Raw genomic sequence first — 24,792 nt, forward strand, 5'->3', positions numbered from 1 at the left:
CATTATTTGTTGCATTTAGGTTTTAATTATGAATGGATGAATTATTTGATTCAAGTTTGGGGGGAAATTATATCCCTTCACCTTATGTCCCTCCACCATATTTTGATCCTTATGAGGTTGAGTCCAATTCATTTCAACATGCATCATCTTATCATGGACTTGATCACTCATTTAATCCTTCTTATAACTATTGCCCTCCACCACCATTGTATGATGAACCAATTTCACCATCTTCTAGGTACTCACCCGGATTTGAAGAAAAAGTGTTAGCTTTACTTGATGTGCATATTTCACAAGCTCTACTTATTAATTCTCATTCTCAAACTTTAGCCAAGCTTATAGCTCAAGTTGAGCAGATTGCAAGTACTCTTTCTCGTCAAGAGGAGGAGGAAGAAGCAAATGAAAAAATGGCAAGAACTTCAATGTATATAGATGAGGATGATGAGAGTGAAGAGGAAGAAGTAGCAAGTGAGCTAATGCCTAGCACTCTATCTTGTATAGAGGAGGAAGTGGCAAGTGAGTTAGTAGTCAATCCAATAAAGCATAACATGATTAATGAGGACTTTCCTTACATTGATTATGATTTTATCTTTGACATGGCTACTTTAGAGAGTGATGAGATGTTGACCACACTTGAGGTAGGAGAGAAGAGGGAGGAACTTGTTGAAGAGGGCCTTCCTTCTATTATCTCTAATGACCCTCTTGAGACTTGTCTTTTTGAAATGTATAAAAATTGTGGTCTTGACTATGAAAGCTCCAAAAATGAAATAAACTCTCTAATGGACTCCTTAGCTAACTTGGAAGGTGAGAAGATTGTTATTTTTGAGGAAGAGAAGAAGGATGAAGAGAAGGTGTTTCTTGATATTCCAAATGAGTCTTTGAAAGACATTGACTTGCCAATTCACATAGGAAGTGATTCTTTGAATACACTTCAAGAGCACAAAAATGAGGCAAGCATAACCATGATTTATTTTGTTTTCAAGACCGTGGATGAAAGGAACAATATCATCTCTTTTATTTCTTTTCAAGTCATTCTTTTGGAGGATGATTTTATTGTTGTAAGTGGGACATTAAATGAGAAAAGTGAAAAGAGGATCAATAAGGATGTTTCATATCCAGTTTTTGATTCTTTTGATTAGTGAGTTAGTCCAACGTCTTGCTAGAGACGTTAAACATTAGTAACTCTATTCCTCCCTCATTTCTTTTTGTCAACTCTATTCCTCCCTCATTTCTTTTTGTTTTTCATTTCTTGCGAAGTCTAGATATTGGCTTTGGGTTCATATGCATTTCAAAGAACTGTGATAAGGATTGAATGCACTTTCATGTCATAATTGAGCATTTTGCATAAGTTCGATCGATCTCAAATTGGAGTTCGATCGATCGAGCTGTGGATTGCACTCAACACTTAGAAAAATTTTCGACCTGCATCCACCTGCATCCAAATCACCTCTCTGTCCAATCGATCGAAATTCATTCCTAGATCGATCTGAACTCTTCGATCGATCCAATTTCAAAATTCGATCAATCTTGAGTTTTGACACTTAAAAAAAAATTTGAGCCTTCTTTCAATCCAAAAATGTCAACTCTCGGGATCTCCATTTGAGCATGTTTTCACATGTTCGATCGATCGAAAATATTTCTAAATCGATCTGAAGCCTTCGATTGATCCAATTTCAAAATTCGATCGATTTTGAGTTTTGACACTTAGAAAAATTTTGAGCCTTCTTTCAATCCAAAAATGTCAACTCTCGGGATCTCCATTTGAGCATGTTTTCACATGTTCGATCAATCGAAAATATTCCTAGATCGATCTGAAGTTCTTCGATCGATCCAACTACATCATTGGATCGATCTCAAGTTCCAGCACTTAGAAAATTTCTGAACCCAGAAAACCTGCATAGTTCACCTCTCTGTCAGATCGATTGATCATTTTGTGAGATCAATCGAACATCTCTGCAGGTTTTGAAAATTTATTTTTCATTTTGTGAGATCAATCGAACATCTCTGCAGGTTTTGAAAATTTATTTTTACTTTTACTTTTATTTTTATTTTTGTTTATATTTCAAAAATCCCAAAAATATTTCTTTTATTTTATTTAGTTTATTTTATTTTATTTTTCATTAAAAAAAAATTCCAAAAATATTTTGTTTAACTTTAATTTTTAATTTTTCTTAATTTTAATTTTTAATTTCGAAAAAAAATAAAAAAATAAAATTTTTTCTTTGCATTCTTTATTTTCTTGCATTTTTATTTCTTGCCTTTTTATTTTTGTTTGTGTACATATTTGTTTTGTCTAAAAAAAAAAACAGTTTTTCAATGTAGCATTCCGTCTTGCTAGAGACGTTAAACTTAGCACCCATATGACACATTGTGTCATTTATCTCTTGTATCATACATGTTCATTTTTATTTTTATTTCTTTATTTTTCTTGTATTTTGTTTCATTGTACATTCTTTCATAAAAAAAAATAAAAAAAAAATAAAAATATGAAAAACAAAAAGTAAGAAAATTTTGTATATACTTGTATTGTACATATTAATTTTTCATTTCTTGCATTGTACATATTATTTCATTACATTTTACCTTATTTATTTTTCTTTTTATATTTTGTTCATGCATTTTATTCTTTGTTTTTCTTGCATTTTGTATATAATTGTTTTCATTAAATGAAAAAATTAAAAAAAAAAAAAATTTCACCATTGTGCCCTTGTGTGTATTCATGCTTTAATTAAGGCTTGATCTCATATCTCTCTTGCATCTTATACTATATTGCCTTAGAATGCTTGATTATTCTTATCCCATTTGATATTTGATGTGAGTTTGCTAGTGTGGATTATTCAAATAGGTTGTTGATTCCAAATTTGGGGGAGACGTCTTTCGATGCTTAAATTAGATGGTCCATGCTTAATATTGCAATTGGTAGTCGCATTTTGTTCACAACAATGTATTCCCCATTAATGGAAAGCAAGTGGTTAATTACACGAGCTTAGTGATGATTCCAACAACCTAAGTCCTCTCTTCTCATCTCTTAAATCCCTATCTCTCATTAGTTTTATCTCACTTTCATTTTAATTAATTAAATTTTAGTGTAATCAAACAATCAATCTCTCTTTGCAATCATTTGGTACATTAGAGTCGAAGTTAAATTCCAACACGTATAATCCCTTGGGACGATCCCTACTCGCCCTAACTATATTTATAGTGAAAGGTAGTAGTGGCTTCTATAAATGTAAAACTCTTGGCCCTTGCCTTAATACACACTCTTAAGCTTATGGTAGGACGACGACCATGGGTAAGGAGTTCATTTCATCTCAAGTGAGATTGGGTGTCCATTGTTGGACGATTAGTATGTAACGTGTGATAGGGTGTCGGACATATTCAGGTACGAGTCGTTAGTCTCTTGTGAGAGCGGGGTTCATTACCCTTTCCGTTTATTCTAGTCCTGGCAAAGACGTTGTCTGTCGTAAGCCTTGTTCTCCATTTAGAAGTTGTGTGCATCCGTGGGTGAATGGACCTGTGTGTGGTTTGTCATGTTGTTAGAGTTCATCGTAAAGGTTTGGTTAATTTGGTCGACTCACTCCCACAGAGGGAGATAAAGTCATTGGTTTTTAGTGGTGCTTGTTTTGAGAGTGATTTTGACGACACGAGTTGCCAAATAAGGATTGTGTTTCCGGTGTCTGGTACTATCGGTGAGGGATAGGGGTGTGTCGTGAATTGTAAGATTGAGGATGGTTAGGTGATGTGATGTGGGTCATGTATTCGGGTGTTTTTATTGATGTCTAATTTGAGCAGTGTCTTGAGGACAAGTGTTGGTATTGCTTGAGTGTTAAGTAGCTAGAGAGTGATTATGGGATTTCGTTGGAGAATAATAAGAATGATTGACTTTGGTTTTGAGGTTTCAGGCATGAGACGGTCGTATTGTGTGTTTTGAAGAAGTAAGAATTGAACCAAGTGGTGTTATGGAGTTGTCTACTTGGTGTGGATGTTATGAGGAGATTAGAGTTCTTTCATGCTGGTTGATGATTATGACGTTTGGTGCTGTGCCGTTTCTAGCTTATTAAGGGTTGTGTGATTAAAGTATAATTGAGATTCTTAAAACTGGTATGTGATTGTATAATTGTTGAGGTTATGTAGAATGATGGATGGATAGTGAGTGGAATTTCATGATTGTTTTGTGGACTATGTGAGACTGTGTTTAAAGTTTGGACCTGAGGACAAGAACGACGTCTGTGCTTAGACCGGATCGAGGTTGAGATTGGCCTAGCCAACTATTACTCCTGAATCAATCCTTCTTTAGCACAATGTTAGGTCAAAGGTCAATGATTGTTTCGAGTTATCATGAATAGTGAGAGTATGGTATTGGGCGTTATGTCAGTATGGTGGTGGATTCAGGAAGTTTTTTCGGGTGACGAGGTGTGTTAGGTGGGACCAAGTGTTCAATTCGTTTGATTATTAAAGATCTTGTTTTGAGGATTTGTGTTTTGGGTACAGGGTAATACGTTTTACTGATTTGGGACTCATGCTTATGTGGTCGTTGCAAGATTCATTATTTAGTCATCCTGAAGTTATTAAGTGTAATGATTGTCGATTGGTGCGGTTGGTGGTCGCTTGTACCGTAATGCGATAGTATAGCTATGTGTTAGATAGTGAGTGTTTGGTCTGACAGGAATATGTAGATTTGAGTTGAGCTTGGTTGTGAGATGGACAGGGTTCTTTGTCTAGGATTTTGTGTATCCTTTAAAGGATGAGTTGAGATCGGATGTTGTCTTGTTCAGGGGTCTTGTGACCGTTCTTCTTTCAGGCTTCGAATGCTTTGCGTGGTAATGCAGAGTAGACCAATGTCCGTTTTGAGTCTGGTGTAAAATCCAATGGGTTTTGTGTTATGATTTTGTGAGTGATGAGTACCCTTATAGGGTGGTGAACATTGAGTTTTAGTGGCGGTAGTGTGTGATTGCCTATTGGCGTCTGGTGTCAAAGGCAATAATGTTATAAAACTCTTAATCCTGTGGTTTGATGAGGTGTTTCTCGGAAAAGTGTGTGGTTGTGGGCCTCCTTCTTTAAGGAATGTAGATTTCGAGGACGAAATCTTTTAAGAAGGGTAGATTGTAATATTTTCGATTTTTGCCATTTTCTAGGATTTTTTGATTTTTTTTTCGTGTTTATTTTCGTTTTATCTCGTTTTGCGTGCCGAACACCGTGGGGGTGTGGCGAGTGTGTCAAAATGTAGATTGGGGCATTTCCTTGAGTTTAGGACTCTTGGAAATGTATTAGTTGCCATTTTGAAATTTTTTTATTTTTCGGGCCGGGAGTTTCCAGGTGGGACCCGTTACTGGGGTCGTTGTGCACGAGAGTTGTTTCACGGGTCCATTACATTTCATGCATTGTTATTTTGTGCATAAGTTAATTATTTAAATGCTTATTGTGGTTGTAAAATGAATTGTTTATATATATATATAAATGTTAAATGTATTATTTGTTGTCGTGGGCCCCACAGGGGCTTTAGTCATTGTAATAACCAAACCTAACTTTCTTTCTTTCTCCACGCGGCTGCCTTCTCTCTTCCTTCGATTTTTATTTTTCTTTTTTCATTTCACAGTTTCAAGCTTTAATTATCCTCTCATCTTTTAGAGTTTTTGGGGGCCATTTGCGGCAAAACGGAGAGTACAACGAGATCTACTCATTGATGTAAGCAATTCATCATTTGGTGCATCCTAGGAATTTCGAATTTAGGACCCATTTTGGGGGTTTTTGCATCTTAAGAGGTAGGAGTCTCTAATCCATAATCTTCTTGTGCTTTTGTGAATTATCTCGTATAAATTGTTACCTAGCATGTTTAATTTGTATAAATTCTTATAATAAATTGCTTAAATGTTGTGTATGGAATGTTTAATTATGTGTTGAATGATGTGTTGCGATTGAGCATACCTGTATGGATTAAAATTCATGTTTTATAAGCTTACCATGCTAAATTATTGTTGAATGAAAGCATGTATATATATATATATATTTTATTATTTACTTGTAAAGCATGTTATGTGATTTAAGTTCAATTAATTGTATAAAAATGAGTATTGGCATGGTATGAAAAGGCATGATGCATTTCATGCATAACCACTAGGCAAGGAAAGTGGGAAAGTTATTTTGAAATGGAATGAAAAAAGTTTTAGGAAGAAGTTTTGAAAGGGTTTACGAAAACCCAGTCGTCTAGGAGTTGCCTAGGGACCGCGACGTTAGTGTGGCCTAGAGGGAATTTGGGAGATTTCCCTAGCGTTGTTGAGTTACCTGGGCCTTAAATGACGCCATGGAGTTGCCATGGGTCAGGGACAGTAAGCCAATCATTCTCTCGTGCCGCCATGGAGTTGCCATTGGATGGGTTAAACTAACGGTTTGGAAATGATGACAGAAAAGGTTTTGAAAATGAGGAGCGACATTGCATGACATTGTATTCCATAGCATGGCATAGTTCGTTTATGATTTGGATTATTGTTGTTGATGTTGTGATTATATTTTTTTTCCGAAAATGACAAGATCCCGATTCTTTTCCTATTCCTTGTTTGGATTCACGGGGTCATAAGAGGTGTGTCTTAAGCACCTCCTACTGACCTATTGTGCTCACCCCTTTATTATTAATATTTTTCAGAACACGGAAAGGAGGCGGTGGACGATCATCCACCACAAGATTAGACGGGATTGGAGATTTATATTTTGTTATTTTTGTTTTAAAACTTTAATATTTTTGTTCTATAAAACTTTAGTATAATTTGTATAATGTTGTAAATTATGGGCTTTTGATTTCAGCTGTATTTCATGGAATGTAAATTAACGTAATTAGAGTATGTTCCTTGTAAAGGAGTATGGGATTAGGTAGTGGACTGGCGCTTCCATTTTTTTTTTGAAGGAATTGGAGGAACGGGACTCTTTTTTATATGTATATTATTTTTTTGAGAATATTTTATATTATTTGCATTTGCGTTGGGACATGATAGATTAGTTTATGACTAAGTGAGGCCATTACATTTTTTTTTTATGCATTTTAATAGGTTGTGATAGGACCCTTTTAGCAAAGGTCATGCAGAATTATTTATTTATTTCTTTATGACTGGTATCATTTTAGGGTCGTTACAATCACATCTACACAACAAAACCCATCATAACCAGATCGGTGTCGCCACCACCATTGCCGCTCCATGACCCAGCAACAACGTTATATTCCGGCGATAAAATTATTTTACGCTATGAATTATTTGGGTTTCAAAGACGATAGAGAAGATAGTGGTTGAATTGGCGGTGGCAGTGGCAGCGATAAGCGTGCTGTCATGGTTGAGCACCAGAAGATGTGTCGATGCAAAAATTGATACAGAGGGAGTGAAATTCCCCAAACTACTCAATGAAGCAAGCACTTGGAGTTGTGAAATTGGTGATGAAGCATGAACTTGCCACGAGTTCACCATCACAGCCCGCTGCTCACCTCCCCAAGCTTTCCACGGCCGAGCCAACAACCAAGCTCTCCATAACCAGCTAATTCTTGCCCTCCATACATCTATGCCAACCTCACCGGTCAAAGCTCCACCATCCGAGCTCTCTGCCATTGTCTTCACTGGCCGATTTTTCCACAACCTAGCCCTCCCTTGTTCGCCGACCGCCGATTTAATCCAGCCGAGCTCACCGACTTTTTGGGTTTTGACCTATTTGGGATTTGATCGAGGAAGATAGCGTCACGGAATTCAGTTTCCACTTTGCCACGAATGAGGAATTTATGGAGAGAGATTTGATCGAGGAAGATGATTGAAGAATGAGTTTAGGGTTCTGACCTATTTGAGCTTTAATGTACTAAAAGGAGCATTGTGGTCTTTTAGCATCATGAAGGGTTGTATGGTCATTTAAAGAAATTTGGATTGTCACGTGACCCGTCATGTGCTTCTTTACGGTCAAATTCAATCGACTGATCATCAGATTGGGTTAATTGCAACAAAATGGTTAGTTCAGGGGGTTACATGCCAAATTATTAGATCAGAGGGGTTTTCTACTAAATGGCCAATAGTTTAAGGGGGGGTTTTTAGCACTTTCCCCTAAATTTTTATATTCTTTCAGTTATAAAATAACATTATCTCCCTTTTCTTTTTCTTTTTCTTTTTTGGTCCGAGGAACATACACCTTATATTATCATTTTATTTTTCTTTGAGAGTGTGTTTGGTTACATAGAATTAAAGTTTTGGAATTACAATTTGTGTAATTTGAGAAAAATAATTAAAAAAAAATTGAATCAAAATTTTCATAAATTTCACCAATTTCAATTCCAAAACTCTAATTCCATACAACTGAATACATCCTTACATTAAAATATGAAATTTAAAGATACTATCTCATTTCAATAATTAGGTATGAAAATGCTCAAGTTTAATTTAGTTTGCTCAAAATTTGGGTTTCATTTATAAATTGCAATTATTAAGGATTGTGGGATTTGGTGTTTTGGACAGATTAAAATTAGATTTGAAAGGTGTCTAATACCTTTTTAGTTTGCTTTTAATTTTGTTGTGATGGCAATAGATTGTCGGAATTGATGTGCTTGGGTGCGCCCAATTGATTTAATTTTTTTGTTTAGTTTTAAACCATTAGTAGTAATGAGAAGACTACAATGTTGAATGTTTAATTATAATACACTGCATAACGACCACAAAAAATTTGTCGTTAATACTGTTTAAACAATTAACTAATAAGACCATCAGTTAATAATGAATTCAAAAATAGCGACCACTCGACGTTGTTGTCAATAGCCTCTATGTATCTCTCAAGTAACACAAGAATGAAGCCCCCCCTTTTTTTTTTTTTTTTTTACAATGAAGTTTAACAAATTTTTAGTTCCACTATTTTATGAATAAACAATTGGTTAGAAATTATCTGTGGATATAGATATTTCCCTGTAAAGTAGTAACCTTTAGCTTATAATTTTTCATTTAAGAAAGCAATTAGCAAAAATATTAGTTAACCAGTGTTTTCACTAATAAACTCCCAAATAAATCATTAGCCTTTTTGTATAATACATTCTATGCCAACAAATATTCCATTTCTTACTTAGTGCATCTACAAGTCTATATTATAAAATTAAAAAAAAAAAAAAAAGTGATCTTCTTTTATTAATAATAGGCATCACTCTTGGTTTTTTTAATATTACCCCCTTCTATGTCTATCATAACATTCTTCTCATAATGCACTGTACTTGTTTCCGTTTTAACCTCCAATATTTAGTTTGGAGGAATCAAGGACGGATCTAAGTGTTTGTTTTGGTGGGCTCAAACCTACTCGTAAAGTTAAATAAAATAAAATAAACTAAAAAATTACTACAGACAAACAAACTACTATAGACAATTTTAACCCAGCCAAATATATATATATATATATATATATATATATATATATATATATATATATTACTAGTATTAGTCCATCCCATTAACAATTTCTGAATCCGCCCTTGCACGTAATACAGCTAGAGATAACTATCTTATAAAAAATTTCTTTCAAATTATTTAATATTTGTTTGTCCCATAGAATAAATTTAAATTGTCTCCATTTTGTCAAACCCATTTTTTTTTTTTTTTTTCCCCTCAGAATACGTGTATCGGCCCATAACACATGCATTATTTAAATCAGGAGTGCGATTTGAAAACGAGACCTCAAGAACTTATTTTCCGAATCTCTACCGCTGTGACCCTGGGGTTTGTCAAACTCACTCTAGCCATTCTTATTATCATTTGTCATATAGGATAAAAGAATTCGACCGAACTTTATTTATGATTAAAGAAAAAAAAATAAGAATTTATAATTTACTAGTTCTTGAAAAGAAAATTATGCCTTAGAATTGTTAATAATTTCAACTTTTACCCAAAATAAGTGGTTTGTGTTAATATATGAAAATGTGTGTGTGTGTGTGTGTATATATATATATATATATATAATTATGAAGTTATAGTTTGCCATTGAAATTACTATTTATGACAAAACACTATTTATTGTTAATATTTTGAGAATTAGTGCAACATTTGGGTGTGTGTTTTTTGATGACTTAAAATGTTGAGCTACATACTCATCCATAAGTGATTTGTGTTAATATATGAAAATGTGTGTGTGTATATATATATTACAAAGTTATAGTTTGTCATTGAAATTACTATTTATAATAACACTATTTATTATTAGTAATTTGAGAATTAGTGTAACGATTGGGTATTTGTTTTTCGATCGCTTAAAATGTTTGGATGGTGGTACATCCTCATCTATAATCCGTTAATTTCAATTTCTATGTCCACGTAGGATGGAGTTCTTCCATGTTTTTTTTATTCGAACTCACAACGCTATGTTGTGATCAGTACCCTGTTTAGTTAGTGAAGACCGTGACCCTTGAAGTGACGCCGGGTGAAATAGGTGAGATTAACTGGATCAGACACTATGGATTTTGGCCCAAAAATGCTTTTGGGTCAGAAGGCTGCGTTTGGGGGAGGCAAGCAATCAATTACACCCAATACACCCCTACCCCAGTACCCCTACCCCTACCCTACCCCGAACGGGTTTACGTTCAACGCTAATTTTTTCTTGGAGTGCTATTAACAAAATAACCACAGAAGATGATACAACTCTGACTAATCATCTTTAGCGAAAAAAAAAAAAAAAAAAAAAAAAAACTCTGACTAATCATATGGAGAAAGTATTGAAGGTGGGCCATGCCCCCACTCCATAGTGGTCCTTTGGATCTTTCACATTGTTGGACTCTAGATCATTTCCCTTCCATAAAACCCTTCCCCATCAAGAAAGCATCAACACCTCTAGACCTTCCAGCAGCAAGATTGATTCACACCACATAATTAGGTTCAAAGGATTTATTTATGGACTTTGGAAATTATGATAAACATGGATATTTATTCAAAAAGCTGCTTGTGTGTGTGTGTGTTTTGAGTAGCATTAAGACAAATTGAAACTCTTAATTTAGTACCTAATTTTCTTCAATTGTCCCGTTACTTGCAGAATTTGGGACTCTTTGGGTGGATCAATGTTTGATTGCTTGGGCAACTGTTATCCTCAACAACAATCAACTCTCTCAAATGTCAACTGAACATTACAAGACTCTGCTGGCTGCTGGTTACTTATTACATTTGGGTGGAGAGGAACTCCAGATTCTATATATTCTAACCCTTTTAAGGATGTGGTCTCTTTTCAAAAGGATATTATGCAAACTGTTTCTTAACATTGTAAGTTTTCTATCTAATGCTATATTCAAATATATAGTTTGCTGCTCTTTGGTCCTCAATTTTTTTTTTTTTTTTTTTTTTTTTTTTCTCCCCTTTGATTTTGATGTTGATTGTATATAGGGGGCATTCACCTCTTAATCTTTGTAGAATTGTTCATATCTAAAAATTAAAAAAAAAATAAAGAAAGAAAACTTTTGGCATGATTTGCTAATCCAAATCCATACATTGGTTTTTGAATGAAGGATGGAGTACTTCTAATCAGTCACAGGAGAATTATTTTGCCCACGAGTGCATGAAACTATATTAAAACATGACTTCGTCAACGGAACACAAAAGATTTGGTGTATCTTAGCATGTTTTTATTAGAAATATGCTCTCCACACGTGGGGAACCCATCTCATTGTTGTTGATTAACATCTTTAATAAGAAATTGATAATCATTCGCTAGCAATATACCCTACATACTATTATAAAAGAACACTCCACAGGCATTGTTACAGGATTCAACATCAACCCCACCTCTCACTCTAATTGCTTGTCGACCTCTCATTGGCTAGCAGAGTATAAACTTTTACAAAAATCATCCAAACCAAAACATTGAACACTTGTCTTTTTCTAATGACTGCGCTTTGAGATTGTAAAGATTCTAATTTAAAACATACACCTAAAGATTATTAATTATGCCAAAAATGTACACCTAAAGAAGTATAATTTTATCATGCAATTGCAGCCAAGATGGCATACATGTGCATGCTTTGATCTTCCCTCTTGTCTTCAGTAAATCAATCAACCGAAGAGGACGAGAAGTAAAAAAGAACATAGAAAATAAAAAAATAAAAAAATAAATGGAAGGAATTGGCTCTTTAGTCCCTGACTGGTCTGTGTATCAATGTGCACTTAATAATTCTAGTATTCACACTATGAATTAGGTCTTTTTGCAATACTCTGTTCAAGAATCAGTTAGACAGGATGAGCTTGAACCATGCCTTTCAATTATATATTCAAAGATTTCTTGCAGTCTAAAAATTGGGATTCGAATCAAATTAATTACTAGACCAATCAACCCAATTGACGAGATGTTTAGTGCACATGATGATATTCTTTGAGCCAATCCCTCCCATGTTGAATATATTGAACTTGATGTTACAAAATAAGTCTTGAAACACAAGGAAAGTGATGTTTTATGGATTAAAAATGAAATTAAAGTGGAAATCTACATAGGTTTCTGTTTACTCTATAGAGGATTTCATTGTGAACACTTTCTCTCTTGATTTCGAAATTTCATAAATGTACACAAAAACTTCCCCTACTATAACAGCAGATGTGCGAGAGCTGTAGCAGATTTTTCAAATTTATAGTTCAGTTAAATATGCATATGTTCTACTATTTCCTTTATTATTATTTGGAGTAAAGTCTATATGGACTCTCTGACAGCATATAATGACAATAGTGATAATGTATACCACCTGTATTTTTTCCCCCCGGTAAATAATACTACATGTAGTTGCATGCATCTTGGTAAATTAAAAGCCAAGGCGTTAAATTTATTTGTTGATTCTTCATTTAACCTTTGTGCACTCTCATTTGTACAGCCTTTTTTTTTTTTTTTTGGAACACATGGACACTGTTGTTATGTCAGTTTAGTGTCTTAATCAAGAACAAACAATCAACCATAGCTAAAAGATAGCCTATCTCTATTAATTTATTTACTTGTTAATCTTGAAGTAATCAATTTTTAATGAGCTAATTTATAAAGCCAGTATAACTTAAGATCAATACATGCACGTTAATCTTTAGTGAGATATCATTCCTAAATTCCTAATATAAATTTTTGCAACTTGCTAGTACTCATATGGTTGACCAAGAAAACAAAACTAAACAAAAGGTTTCGGAAACACCTAACGTTTGTTATTATTTTGCATCAATCACATATTGATTACATGGAGCAGATTCACAGTCATGTATTGCATTTGATCCTTACTAGTTTCTTGCTAGTTCAATCCTTGTCAGCTTAGTGTGAAACGATTACACAAACCATAAACAAAAGGGAAAATATATTGTGACTGATATGCCGGTTGTATCTAATTTTGATTTCTTAGTGAAAAGAATGCTTGTTTAAAGCACTCATGGTTGGAAACAAATACGGTGTTGGTTATATTTGAAAAACATAATACGTTGGAGTTTGCCCATATTTTTTAAAGGCTCGAGGCACACTAAGGCGCCAAAGGCCTTTTGGAGTCTAAGCGCAAGGCGCAGTATAAGGTGCAAGCCTGATTGAAGTAAGGCGCGTGTATCTAATAATGCATATTTAACATTATATTATTATTATATATATTCATAATCAAGCAATAATTGTAATTAATGTTAGTAGTGAACAATAAATTTATGAATTTTGTCAAATATTTCACAAGGTTAAACAATATGATTTATGCTATAGAACCTTTTAATTTAGTAGTCATTAAGTGAAAAAGGAAATTGATACGAATAAATGATTAGAAAATACAAGACTTGCCTTTTTTGAGCCTGGAGCCTACTAAAAATTGTGAGCCTAAGGTTTTTATGTGAGTCTGATTGAAGGGGCCCGACCTGTATACGGTTGAAACGCTCTAACTGAGCCTTGAAGAGCCTTGGACTTTTTTGAAGTCTAGGCGCGCCTTTAACATCTATATCAGCCACTAAGAAATCCAAAATTAAGAACATATTGTGCTCAACTCATCATCTAAGTAATTGAATCAATGATTTTTTTCAATAAGGTCACACTTCTCTCTAGGTTCACATTCAATAATTATAGATCTGGGGCCCATATCTGCATGATCAATTTGTTACACCTAATATTTTTCTTCACAATAACGATTAATATTAGGAAACAATCAGACAGTTTATCTCTTCATATGCAAGAAACTTTTAAGAAATGGTTATTTGTCTTTTATTGTTTGAATTGTACCTGCAGGAGACTAAATTTCTAATTTAAGGATGGTTATTTTTTTTTCTCAGTAAATGCAATTTGTGGAAGGTTTCTTAAATAAGTGCTATATATTCCCTGTATGATATTCTTGAGATTACTCTGTATAATATATATATATATATATATATATATATATATATATATATATATATATATCCTCCACCAATAATACTACAAAATGTAAGGCAAAAAAATACCATACCACTATGATTATGATGATGACGATAGTCGTCTTATATTTCCAGCCCATTTGATTTGATCAGTGATTGCTATCAAGGTAAGAGTAATGACCACATATTTGAGATTGTGGTGATCTTGACCTCGGCAGATCAAATGGTAAGAAACTTGTCCTTTTTGCGAAAGGTTTCTTTGTAATAATATTCATTATGGGACCTTACATAATTTAGGACCACTCTATGAGTAGCTCCAGGTCCATCTCAGCTTATGATAGTTATATGTGAATGTAAGACATTAATTTATTGCCTCAAAATGTACAGTGCCTTAAAACAAGCTTGGAAGGACTCTTGTCATTAGGTCTAAAAATAAAATAAATTTGAAACACAGGGCTCATCAAACATTTCATGCTCAAATAAACAGACCTTAGCTATATATCTACTTCTACCTTATGAAGAAGAGCGAGGAAGAGAAAAAGAAGGAAAGCAAAAGAGTGGTTTTAGGTTATAGTATGGATTATATTCCTCCAGTGTTTCCATTTGACCAAATTGATGAGCTGTTGCATTTCTCTGCTATTCCCTGCCAGCAACACACAATCCAACAAGATGTCCTGGTGACCCCTTCTCTATATGATGGTGACCTAGCCAACAAGCCAGATTGTAGCCGGCGGAGAAAGTCCTCAGTCATGACTTTTGGTGACATCAATGAACTTTCTAATGATCACTATAAGAAGAAGAAGATCATACATAGAAACGTCGAAAGACAAAGGAGGCAAGAAATGGCTACCCTTTACAGGTCTCTAAGATCACGAGTCCCTCCCGAGTATCTAAAGGTTAAGTGACTTCTTTTTTATAGTTTCTAATGGATTTTGTCCTGCTTTATCATTAGGACTTAATGCGTTGATGGGTTAACTTCAGGGAAAGCGCGCAAGGTCTATATCTGATCATATGCATGAGACTGTGAATTATATAAAACATCTGCAGAAGAGAATCGAAGAGTTGAATGACAAGAGAGATGAGCTTAGAAGATTGCCCAATCCAGCAGAGAATCTAAATGTTGCATCAGAATGTTCACAAAGTGCTCGTCCCCAAGATAGTGTAGAAGTTAATACTTGTAGGGCAGGGATGGAGGTTGTTGTATGCACTGCCTTGAGAAAAGGGCTACCTCTTTCCGAAGTGCTTGACGTTCTAATCCAAGAAGGGCTGACTGTTGTTAGCTGCATTTCTACTAAAGTAAATGAAAGATTACTCCACACAGTTGAATCTGAGGTACTGCTAATCATTAAGCCTTATTTTGAACATCAGTTTTGTGGCTTTTACATGGTGTTTTTTTCTTCTTCTCTAATTGCACGTTTTCTTGCAACAACACTATGTTATTCATAATTTTGTGCACAGGTGAATGATGGGAGAAGCATCGATCCATCTGAGCTGCAACAGAAGTTGACCGACTTAATCATCCGGACTTCAAGTTAGATCCCCTTTTTAATTTTTGTTTCTCTGATGTTTTTGTTTTCAAACTAGAATGGGGCTTTGAGTTGGATTTTGAAGTGTGAACTTGTGGTGCTTGTGGGGACTACTTTCTACTCTTGGGAAGCTTGTTGTCTATATTTGTGTAAGTCTTCCTTACTTGCATTCCAGATAGTAATTAAGATAGTGTAGTGACTGTTCTTGTACATGGGAAAATTATTTCATGTTAGGATTATTGACTGAGACAAGATGCATTAATTCTGTCTTTCATGTGTTTTTCTATTTCTCCAGTGTTATGTCTGTTTGATTTAACTTCAACATAGTACAGCTGTAGACTCTTTTAGTTAAAACATATATTCCATTAAAATTTTGATTTGGCTCTATCTTATTATCCTTATTCCTTAATGCTGTACAGATAGGAGCTATTGATATTTAATTTGCTCACCTTCTGTTCATGTAATATAAATCATATTGAACTTTTTTTTTGGCAGTTAACTGAGTAAACTATTTCAACAGCTACAAATTTTATTTCATTTTCCTCAAATGGCATCATCAATAATATGCCTCTTCCATTTCTGTTTTGATTCCTAGCTAGCTTAATTTAATTACCCTTTTTCCCTCTCCAAGCCAAAATATATGAACTTAATAGATTACTAATACGAAACCTTCGTACTCACTGGCATGGGATAGTCTTGGTTTTTCATGTTATCTGTTTGAGTTTTTATCAGTGGAAGAAATCACCTTTCTGAAAAGTGTCTTCATCAACATCTCCTGGCCTAATATTCATTTATGAGCACTGGATCTAGGTAAATTCACCACACCAATGCCTGCAGCCCGATGTCCTCTACAGCATTGCTGCTATAAAAACATCCTCCTCCATCCCACTATCATTACCATATGCTATCAATCCACATTGTCGTGTCCATCGACAAACTTTCTTGTACTACCAAAGGTGGTGCAAGCGCGCGGTCTAGAAAATAGACCAGAAAGTTAAAAAAACAAAAAAACCAAGGGGTGCCCGCGAGTATGTTTAACGGCTTATGTTAGTGACATAACAATTCTATTTCTTTGATTGTGCTTCTCTTTGTACTTACTTTTGTTGTGATATTAGAATGAGTTTGGCGTTTCCAACATTTATGAGCTAGAAACCAAGGACAAAATCTGGTCATGGATTCTGATCTAGATATGTAAGATAATAGTCTATGTTATATATGTATATTGTTAACAGATTTTTTTTACCTTCAAGATAATAATACAAGTGTGTATTTATGTGTGCATTCTCATTTCTCTCTCTCTCTCTCTCTCACACACACACACACACGCACACACATATATATATAGCGGCAAATAGTCGAGTCTGTTGTCCTCTATTTGGGAAGGGAAAACCTATCCTAAATGATTCCCTCTAGACCACCAAGAATGTGGATAAGGCCAATACGATTAATTCATATACCGTCCCCTTTCTTTGAATGATTTGGTTATATGTATATATAGTTTTTGTATTGTATACACGTGAATGCTCTCAGACAAATTAAAGATATGCATGTTCTCTAAGACTGTATCCCTTCTTTTTGGAACCAATGAAACCTTGGTTAGCAACATAAATTTATAAAATAAATTTAGTGTTTAATGATAAAATGCAGATAAATATAAATATATAATGTTGTATTATACCATGGAATATGCGAGGGTCTGATCCTTGAATGAATTATCTGTATTGGTAGTTATAGAAAGGACATGCAAGTTGTTGGCTGAATATTGCAGTTGGCACTGAAATCATATAACCAAAATGGGACCTCGAATTATTTGTGACTGCGAATTAAATTAAATGAAAGATATGATATGATATTAAAATAAAAAAGAGATGAAGTTTTGTTTAGATTAATAAATAATTGCTTAAATTAACACGAAAGGAAGCTGCCAAGGGCCATTCACACATCATCCAAGATGGAGATGATTAATGGAACAATGGTGGCACATAAGTAGAGCTTTTTAGTGTATCAAATTATATAATCTCTGTGTCACCTCACTACGCATTAGATTTGTTTAATGGACTTTTATATTCCTACACAGTTCCCTACGAAATCACAAAAGGTAGAGTATTGTATTATGAAGATGTAGACTTGTTCAATTTTAGCTGATGCTTTTTGAGCAATTGTTGTATCACTGATGCATTTAAGTGCGATTATCATTCTAAAGTTTATTTATTTATTTAAAGTTAAAATAAATCCCTACTCATTGTTCAAATTGTCCAGAATAAAACTCGAACTCTCAATCCCTCTCTTTGAGAAAGGGAGATCATACCATTAAGTTATAGAGGCCCTTTTGTAGTTGGAGTTCTTTCTTCTGTTGTGGCGACCTTGTGGGTATGCTACGAGTACATGAGCCTATATTGGTTCGACGTAGAAAGGTAAAATGCTATATATGTAGGATAGATACTCTCCATGATACAACGTGTTTTGGTAAGAACAAAATCGTTCGGTATTTGAATTGTTGTCTCAAAATTCTGTGATTTCATGTCAATATTATACTTTTTGAGTGAAGTTCAACCTACCATTTCTATTAATGCTTTCATAGTTATATAATTGCATCAATGTTTGAGAGGAAAATGTGGAATTCTAGAGACTTGCTATTACAAGTAGCGACTTGTGTCACAGGCCCAGAAATTTGGCGCAGTGGCACGACCCTTGCGGCACCAAGGCGTTGCTTCTACTCGCACAAGCACCGACCTGGTCAGCCACCATGACTTGCCATCTCGAGGATACATGCTGACTGGTTTTGGCCTACCTTTGCCTTATCAGGGGAACAACTCTAACTCTCGACCAATTTGTGCAGGGATGGCCAACTCCCTGCTTCATAGTCAAGTCCCGATTAGCGACAAACTCCTCGAACTAAACCGAGTCGACCTGCCTGAACTTTGAAGAGGTACCATCTTGTGGTCCTGCACGCCCCTTCCTTGGAACCATTCCAGTCAAATTTTGCCCTTCACCAACCAACATGCGTGTCTTCCTTACTCTAAGCGTCGTCAGGTTTCCGTCTATGACACTCTCCCCCACCTAAATTTGCGACACCCTTGTCGTGGCGCTAACTCCACTACGTCTTACCTTCCAAAGTCTGCCTTGCTCTAAGCGGTATGCTCTCATGCCCACCATCGCTTCCTTGTGCAGCCCTCTGCACTGCACTCGCCCAATGGATAGGGTCTCGGGCCAAAAGGACGTCCCCCTTCTTTGAGACACAACTCCGCATTATGCCGCCTCCGTGACATCCCGAGTAATTAAAGGCTCTTCATCGGTTTGCATCACCCTTAAACTCACAAGAACTTTGGTGCGCGCGGCCCTCCGACCTTTCAGTGCGCAACTTCAAATGACGCTTCTTCTTGGGGAAATGGAGGCCCCCCTCAAACTGCATTTATTCCATCTACGTCGATGCAACAATGCACCACCTTCATTCTCGACACACCTCTGTGTTTACCCCAAGTCCTACTCTGATATCATCTGTCACGGGCCTAGAGATTTGGCATAGGGCACGGCCCGTGCGGTACCAAGGCGTTGTTTCTACTCTCACAAGCACCCTAGTCGGCTACCACGACTTGCCATCTCAAGGACACATGTTAACTGGTTTCGGCCTGCCTTGGCCTCATTAGGGGAATGGCTCTAGCTCCTGACTAGTTTGTGTAGGGATGGCCAACTCCTGACTAGTTTGTGCAGGGATGGCCAACTCCCTTCTTCATAGTCAAGTCTACGATTAGCGACAAGCTCCTCGAACTGAACCGAGTTGACCTGCCTGAACTCTGAAGAAGTACCATCGTCTTGTCCTGCATGCCCCTTCCCTGGAACCATTTTAGTTAAACTTTGCCCTTCATCAACCAGCATGCGTGTCTTCCTTACTCTAAGCGCCGTCAGAACTCTGTCGTGACACTTGTCCCACATCGGATTCGGATGGGAAGTGACATAGGTATAAATAGGTGGGTATGCAGTACTACCCAACAGCTTGAGCTTTTGAGTAAATGGGTAAGCGCCCACTCGTTACAATTTATATCAGAGTTAGATTCAGTCCTTGATCCAGTACCACGCCAAGTGCCTAGTCTGAAAGGCGTCTGGGTAAGCCACTCGGGTAGGCAAGGTGACCTGACTCCAACGAGGGCGTTGCAGTTCGGGTGGGGGAAAATGTTACAAGGAGAGACTTATTCCACATCGGATCCGGATGGGAAGTGACATGAGTACAAATGAATGGGTATGCAGTATTACTTAACAATTTGAATTTTTTTTGTGCTATGTCATAATAGTGGAATTCAAAAAAAAAAAAATTCCTTTGGGCTGGAAAGTGAACCATTGAATCGAAGATCTAATCCACAAGCCTACTGTTACAAGTGAAACTTGTCCCACATTGGATTTGGATGGGGGTTGAAGTGTGTATAAATGGGTGGGTATGCAGCACTACCCAATAGTTCGAGCTTTTGGGTAAATGGGTAAGCACCCACCCGTTACAGTTGGTATCAGAGCCAGACCCAATCCTTAATCCTATGTCACGCCAAGCGTCCGGGTCTACCTCCGGGTAGGCAGGGTGGTCCGACCGTAACGAGGGCGTTGCGTGGGTTCGGGTGGGGGAGAATGTTACAAGTGAAACTTGTCCCACATCGGATTTGGATGGGGGTTGAAGTGTGTATAAATGGGTGGGTATGCAGTACTACCCAATAGTTCGAGCTTTTGGGTAAATGGGCAAGCACCTACCCGTTACACCTACCATCAAGAACTAACTAGTTAACTTTTATGTTGATTTCATTTATATATAATATACTCTCCACGATAATTAATGAATTTAGAGGGTAATCTATGGAGACTCCACATACCTGAATTTTGTGGGGGTAAAAATAAAAAATAAAAAAACAATAAAAATAAAATAAAAATAAAAATTGAGATTTGATAAGTCCAAACACACATGAAGAGTGGGGAATGTGACAACAATATTTCATCTTTTGCCCACCCTTACCCTAGAAATTAATTTAAAAATTCAACCATCTGTAACAGGTACATTTTTTTGTAACACTTTGCTTTCAGACGAGGATCTTGAAGAATTTGATTGAAACGAGAATAATATTAGATCAAATCCCACTAATATTACACATACAGGGTTTAATTTCTATAGGAATTAAGTATGCACAGATCCGAAGTTTTGCTTATGCCGTTTAGGGTGCCATTTATCACACAGTTGCAGCATCAATGTGCGTTTTCCAACTCTCAAACATCAATAAATTAACTTTTTAATCAAACAAACCATCTTTTTTATAAAATTAAAAAAATGGGAGTTTAAAAAATGCTTTCTAATATCGTAAAAGTTTCTCGTCACTTGTTGCAATTCGCTTTAATTAACCGCATCATCACTTTTAATTATCAGAAAGTTAGTTTTAATTTCAATAATTTCTTCTGATCTTTTGATGGTGTGAAAATAGAAACACAGTCCACAAGCAAATTGGCGCCAACCCGTGTCATGTTCACTCTTTGTGTATTCACATGTTTAAAAATGAGGTCCAAAAGCTGTTTCACCTTCGTCAAATTCGTAACTCGTTTTTATCTGAACAGGTTAAATTAATATTCCTAATAAGTGTAATACTTTACTTGGTATACAGAGCATCAAATATTTTAGCACCCTTGTTTATTGTTTTCTTCTATATTCTTATGCATTTGGACAATTTTAATTAAGCATATATGTGTATAATATATTTGTGTAGTTCAACCTTCAAACTTTCACCAACCAAATTCATTATCACCAAACATTTTATGATGAGAAAGACAATTTGATCGGTATCTGAATGTATATAGACATGTATTTGTGATCAGCTTATCACCAACATTGGTTTATATATTATTTTCACCTTCTATAAATTAATAAAACCTGCTCGCACGTTGCTCATTAATATTTCAAGTATTTATCTCATGGACCAAAGATTCATCGTCCTCCATGCACCCTACCCCTCACATGATAGATAATTCCTAAAACTTTGACTTCTTAATTTAATGGGCCCACTCTCAATCAATAATCCCCACACCTTTGACTTAACAAAAAGACTACATATTCGTGAGGGTCACGAAGTCACTTCGTTTACCTATAATAGAACAGTATATAAAGCCTATTATGTATCAAGTCAATTTGCATTGTACTTGGTTCACAAAAGCTTCAAGGTTCAATAGCAATGGCTTCTTTCCTCCGCCATTCATGGAGCTTTAGCTTCCTCATGATGGGCTGCATATTGACAATAGTTGGCAGATCAGCAGGTGCTTATGCACCAATTTTCCGACCTAGTCCGTGGGCCATCGCCCACGCCACATTTTATGGAGACGAGTCAGCCACCGCCACCATGGGTTCGTTATAATTCTCGTAATCTTTACTCTTTAATTTTTATATTTTAAATTTTGGCCAAAATTTTGATTCAACTTCATTAAATGTTAGGGTCAAAATTGAATCTACTTAAATCGGTCCAAATAGCGTAACTCTCATATTGTCACTTTTAAAGTCCCAAAATCGGCTCAAAGAATGACTCGTCCTGCTCAATTAAAATCAGTAGAAGTAGAATAATGATCCTTGATGTACTTAGGTGGAACGCAAATGAGTCACTTAAATATATAGAAGGAGGTGAATTGAAGCTTCTATATTTGTTACTCTCTTCAGTTATTTTACGTACTAAAAATATAAAATTAAGACAGTCACAAGTCATCACATGATGCATCAAGCATAGAGTCGGACAAATAGCATTTTGAATAAATTTGTTTTATTTTTCGTTTTCTGAAAAAGCTAACTATTAGGAATGAGGACAATAGATATATAGTTTTAGGAACTCATACTACTTAAATAAAATGAAATGAAAGAAAAATAATAATAATTTTTTAATTAGGTAAATACTCGCACGATTTCACAAATTGTTCACTACATGACTTGAAAGCCGGTGAAGTTAAACCATATATATATTGATTAAGTAAATATATAAAAATGCATATTTGCACGGACCACAATGCGGAGAATGTCATGTTATACAGTCAATCCATGAAACGCAACTTCATGATATGCTAAGACATTAGCTGATTGTCCATGTCTCCGTGGATTTGCAGGAGGAGCTTGTGGGTATGGAAACTTGTTCAATAATGGTTACGGAACTGACACGGCGGCGTTAAGCTCGACTTTGTTTAACGATGGATATGCTTGCGGAACTTGTTACCAGATCAAGTGTGCTGAGTCACCATGGTGCTACAGAGGTTCTCCATTCGCCACCATCACGGCCACAAACATTTGCCCACCCAATTGGGCGGAGGACTCCAACAACGGTGGCTGGTGCAACCCACCTCGGACACACTTCGACATGTCCAAGCCTGCTTTCATGAAAATTGCAGAGTGGAAGGCTGGCATTGTCCCTGTCATGTACCGCAGGTAATCTTACTTTCTTACATAAAAATTGAACTCTCAAGGAACATATTTTATTCAAATAAAATATGAGAACTTAGTTACGACATTTAGACCTTACCGCTCATTTATTGAACCCGAGTCAAGCTCACATACCCGCGACACATCGCTTGTTTAGAAAAGAGAGATCATACCAACTTGACTTGTTAGTTTTGTTTCTTAATTATTTTATACGGCTTTTTGTCAATAACAAAACAGATCGCCAATTAGGATTCTAGAGAAATTCATTGCAAAATGGGAGGTAGATTTTTAGACATTGGTAGTGATTTTTGAATATTTTTCACATCATCTGAAATGTCCCAATTGTTTCACTTTGTAGGTAGCCTTTAAACTCAACCACCAAAATCTGTCATTCCAATTATTGTATTCTTTTTTTCCATTTAAAACCGAATTTTTTATTTGTTATATTAAATTTTCTCTAATTTCAAATTTAAATTTAGTGCTACTCCCCCTTTCAAAAGAAGCACACAATGCCAACTTCTTTCAAAACTTGCTTTAACAAACAAAATTGCTAAAGTATATTTCCTTTCAAAAAAAATATAATAAATTTATAAAATTAATGCAAATTTAGTGAAATGCTTCTGAATGCATGTGTGTTGTTGCTGCAGGGTACCCTGCATTAGGTCAGGCGGACTTCGATTCTCTTTCCAGGGAAATGGATACTGGTTGTTGGTGTACGTGATGAACGTGGGCGGAGGCGGCGACATAGCCAACATGTGGGTGAAGGGAAGCAAAACAGGATGGATAAGCATGAGCCATAACTGGGGAGCTTCATACCAGGCATTTGCAACTCTGGGTGGCCAACCTCTCTCTTTCAAACTTACTTCTTACACTACCAAAGAGACTGTTATAGCATATAATGTTGCTCCTTATAACTGGAATGTAGGGTTGACATACAAAACAAATGTCAACTTCCATTGATATATATATATATACACACACACGCATATGTGGATGTATATGGAATCCACTCTCAATCTTTTGCTTTTTCTATGACTTAAATTACGGCTTTTGGGGTATCACTATTGCTTTTCCTTTTTGGAGATTTTCCTCTCATGTGTATTTCATTTTCTTCTCTTGAGCAATGGAAATGAATTCCAATTGTTTTGCCCGGGAAATATATATGTGTAAAATATATGAATTCCTACGTGTTCATGTCTAGAGTAAACTTAAATTCTTAATGACATGGTTTTTTTATTTTTATTTATTATTTATTTTAGGAACAAAGTAAATATACTATTTTCTTTTTCTCTTTACAGAGTGCTTCTTTAGCAACTGATTGACTTGTTGAAAGGAAGGAAGATCATAATAATAAAATTAAAAAGAAGTGTCAAAACCAATATCATTTAACTAGCTAATTGTGTTGTTAACCCCATCAAGAGAACAAACAACTTTTCAATTGGCACATCCAATGTATAGCATGTCGTAAGTCGATGCAAATGATGAAATCAAAAGAAATTTTTTATTTATTATTCTTATTTATTATTTTTTT

The 24,792-nt window shown here is 35.5% G+C and overlaps 2 protein-coding genes across 2 annotated transcripts; both read left to right on the top strand.

Annotated features, from left to right (window-relative positions):
• The first annotated feature begins 14,763 nt into the window (after positions 1-14,763).
• On the top strand, positions 14,764-16,381 carry LOC132310389 (transcription factor bHLH120-like). The gene is made up of 3 exons (XM_059808567.1): positions 14,764-15,214; positions 15,300-15,650; positions 15,777-16,381. Exons 1-3 carry the CDS (start codon positions 14,834-14,836, stop codon positions 15,852-15,854), a joined length of 810 nt encoding a protein of 269 aa, XP_059664550.1. The 5' UTR covers positions 14,764-14,833; the 3' UTR covers positions 15,855-16,381.
• A 5,657-nt stretch (positions 16,382-22,038) lies between these two features.
• LOC132310390 (expansin-A7-like) lies at positions 22,039-24,221 on the top strand. The gene is made up of 3 exons (XM_059808568.1): positions 22,039-22,207; positions 22,952-23,267; positions 23,909-24,221. Exons 1-3 carry the CDS (start codon positions 22,039-22,041, stop codon positions 24,219-24,221), a joined length of 798 nt encoding a protein of 265 aa, XP_059664551.1.
• Positions 24,222-24,792: the final 571 nt, after the last annotated feature.

The sequence above is a fragment of the Cornus florida genome, unplaced genomic scaffold (assembly GCF_030987335.1).
Source record: "Cornus florida cultivar Cherokee Brave unplaced genomic scaffold, ASM3098733v1 CherokeeBrave_3.0.0_Hap2_Chr05, whole genome shotgun sequence".
NCBI lineage: Eukaryota > Viridiplantae > Streptophyta > Magnoliopsida > Cornales > Cornaceae > Cornus > Cornus florida.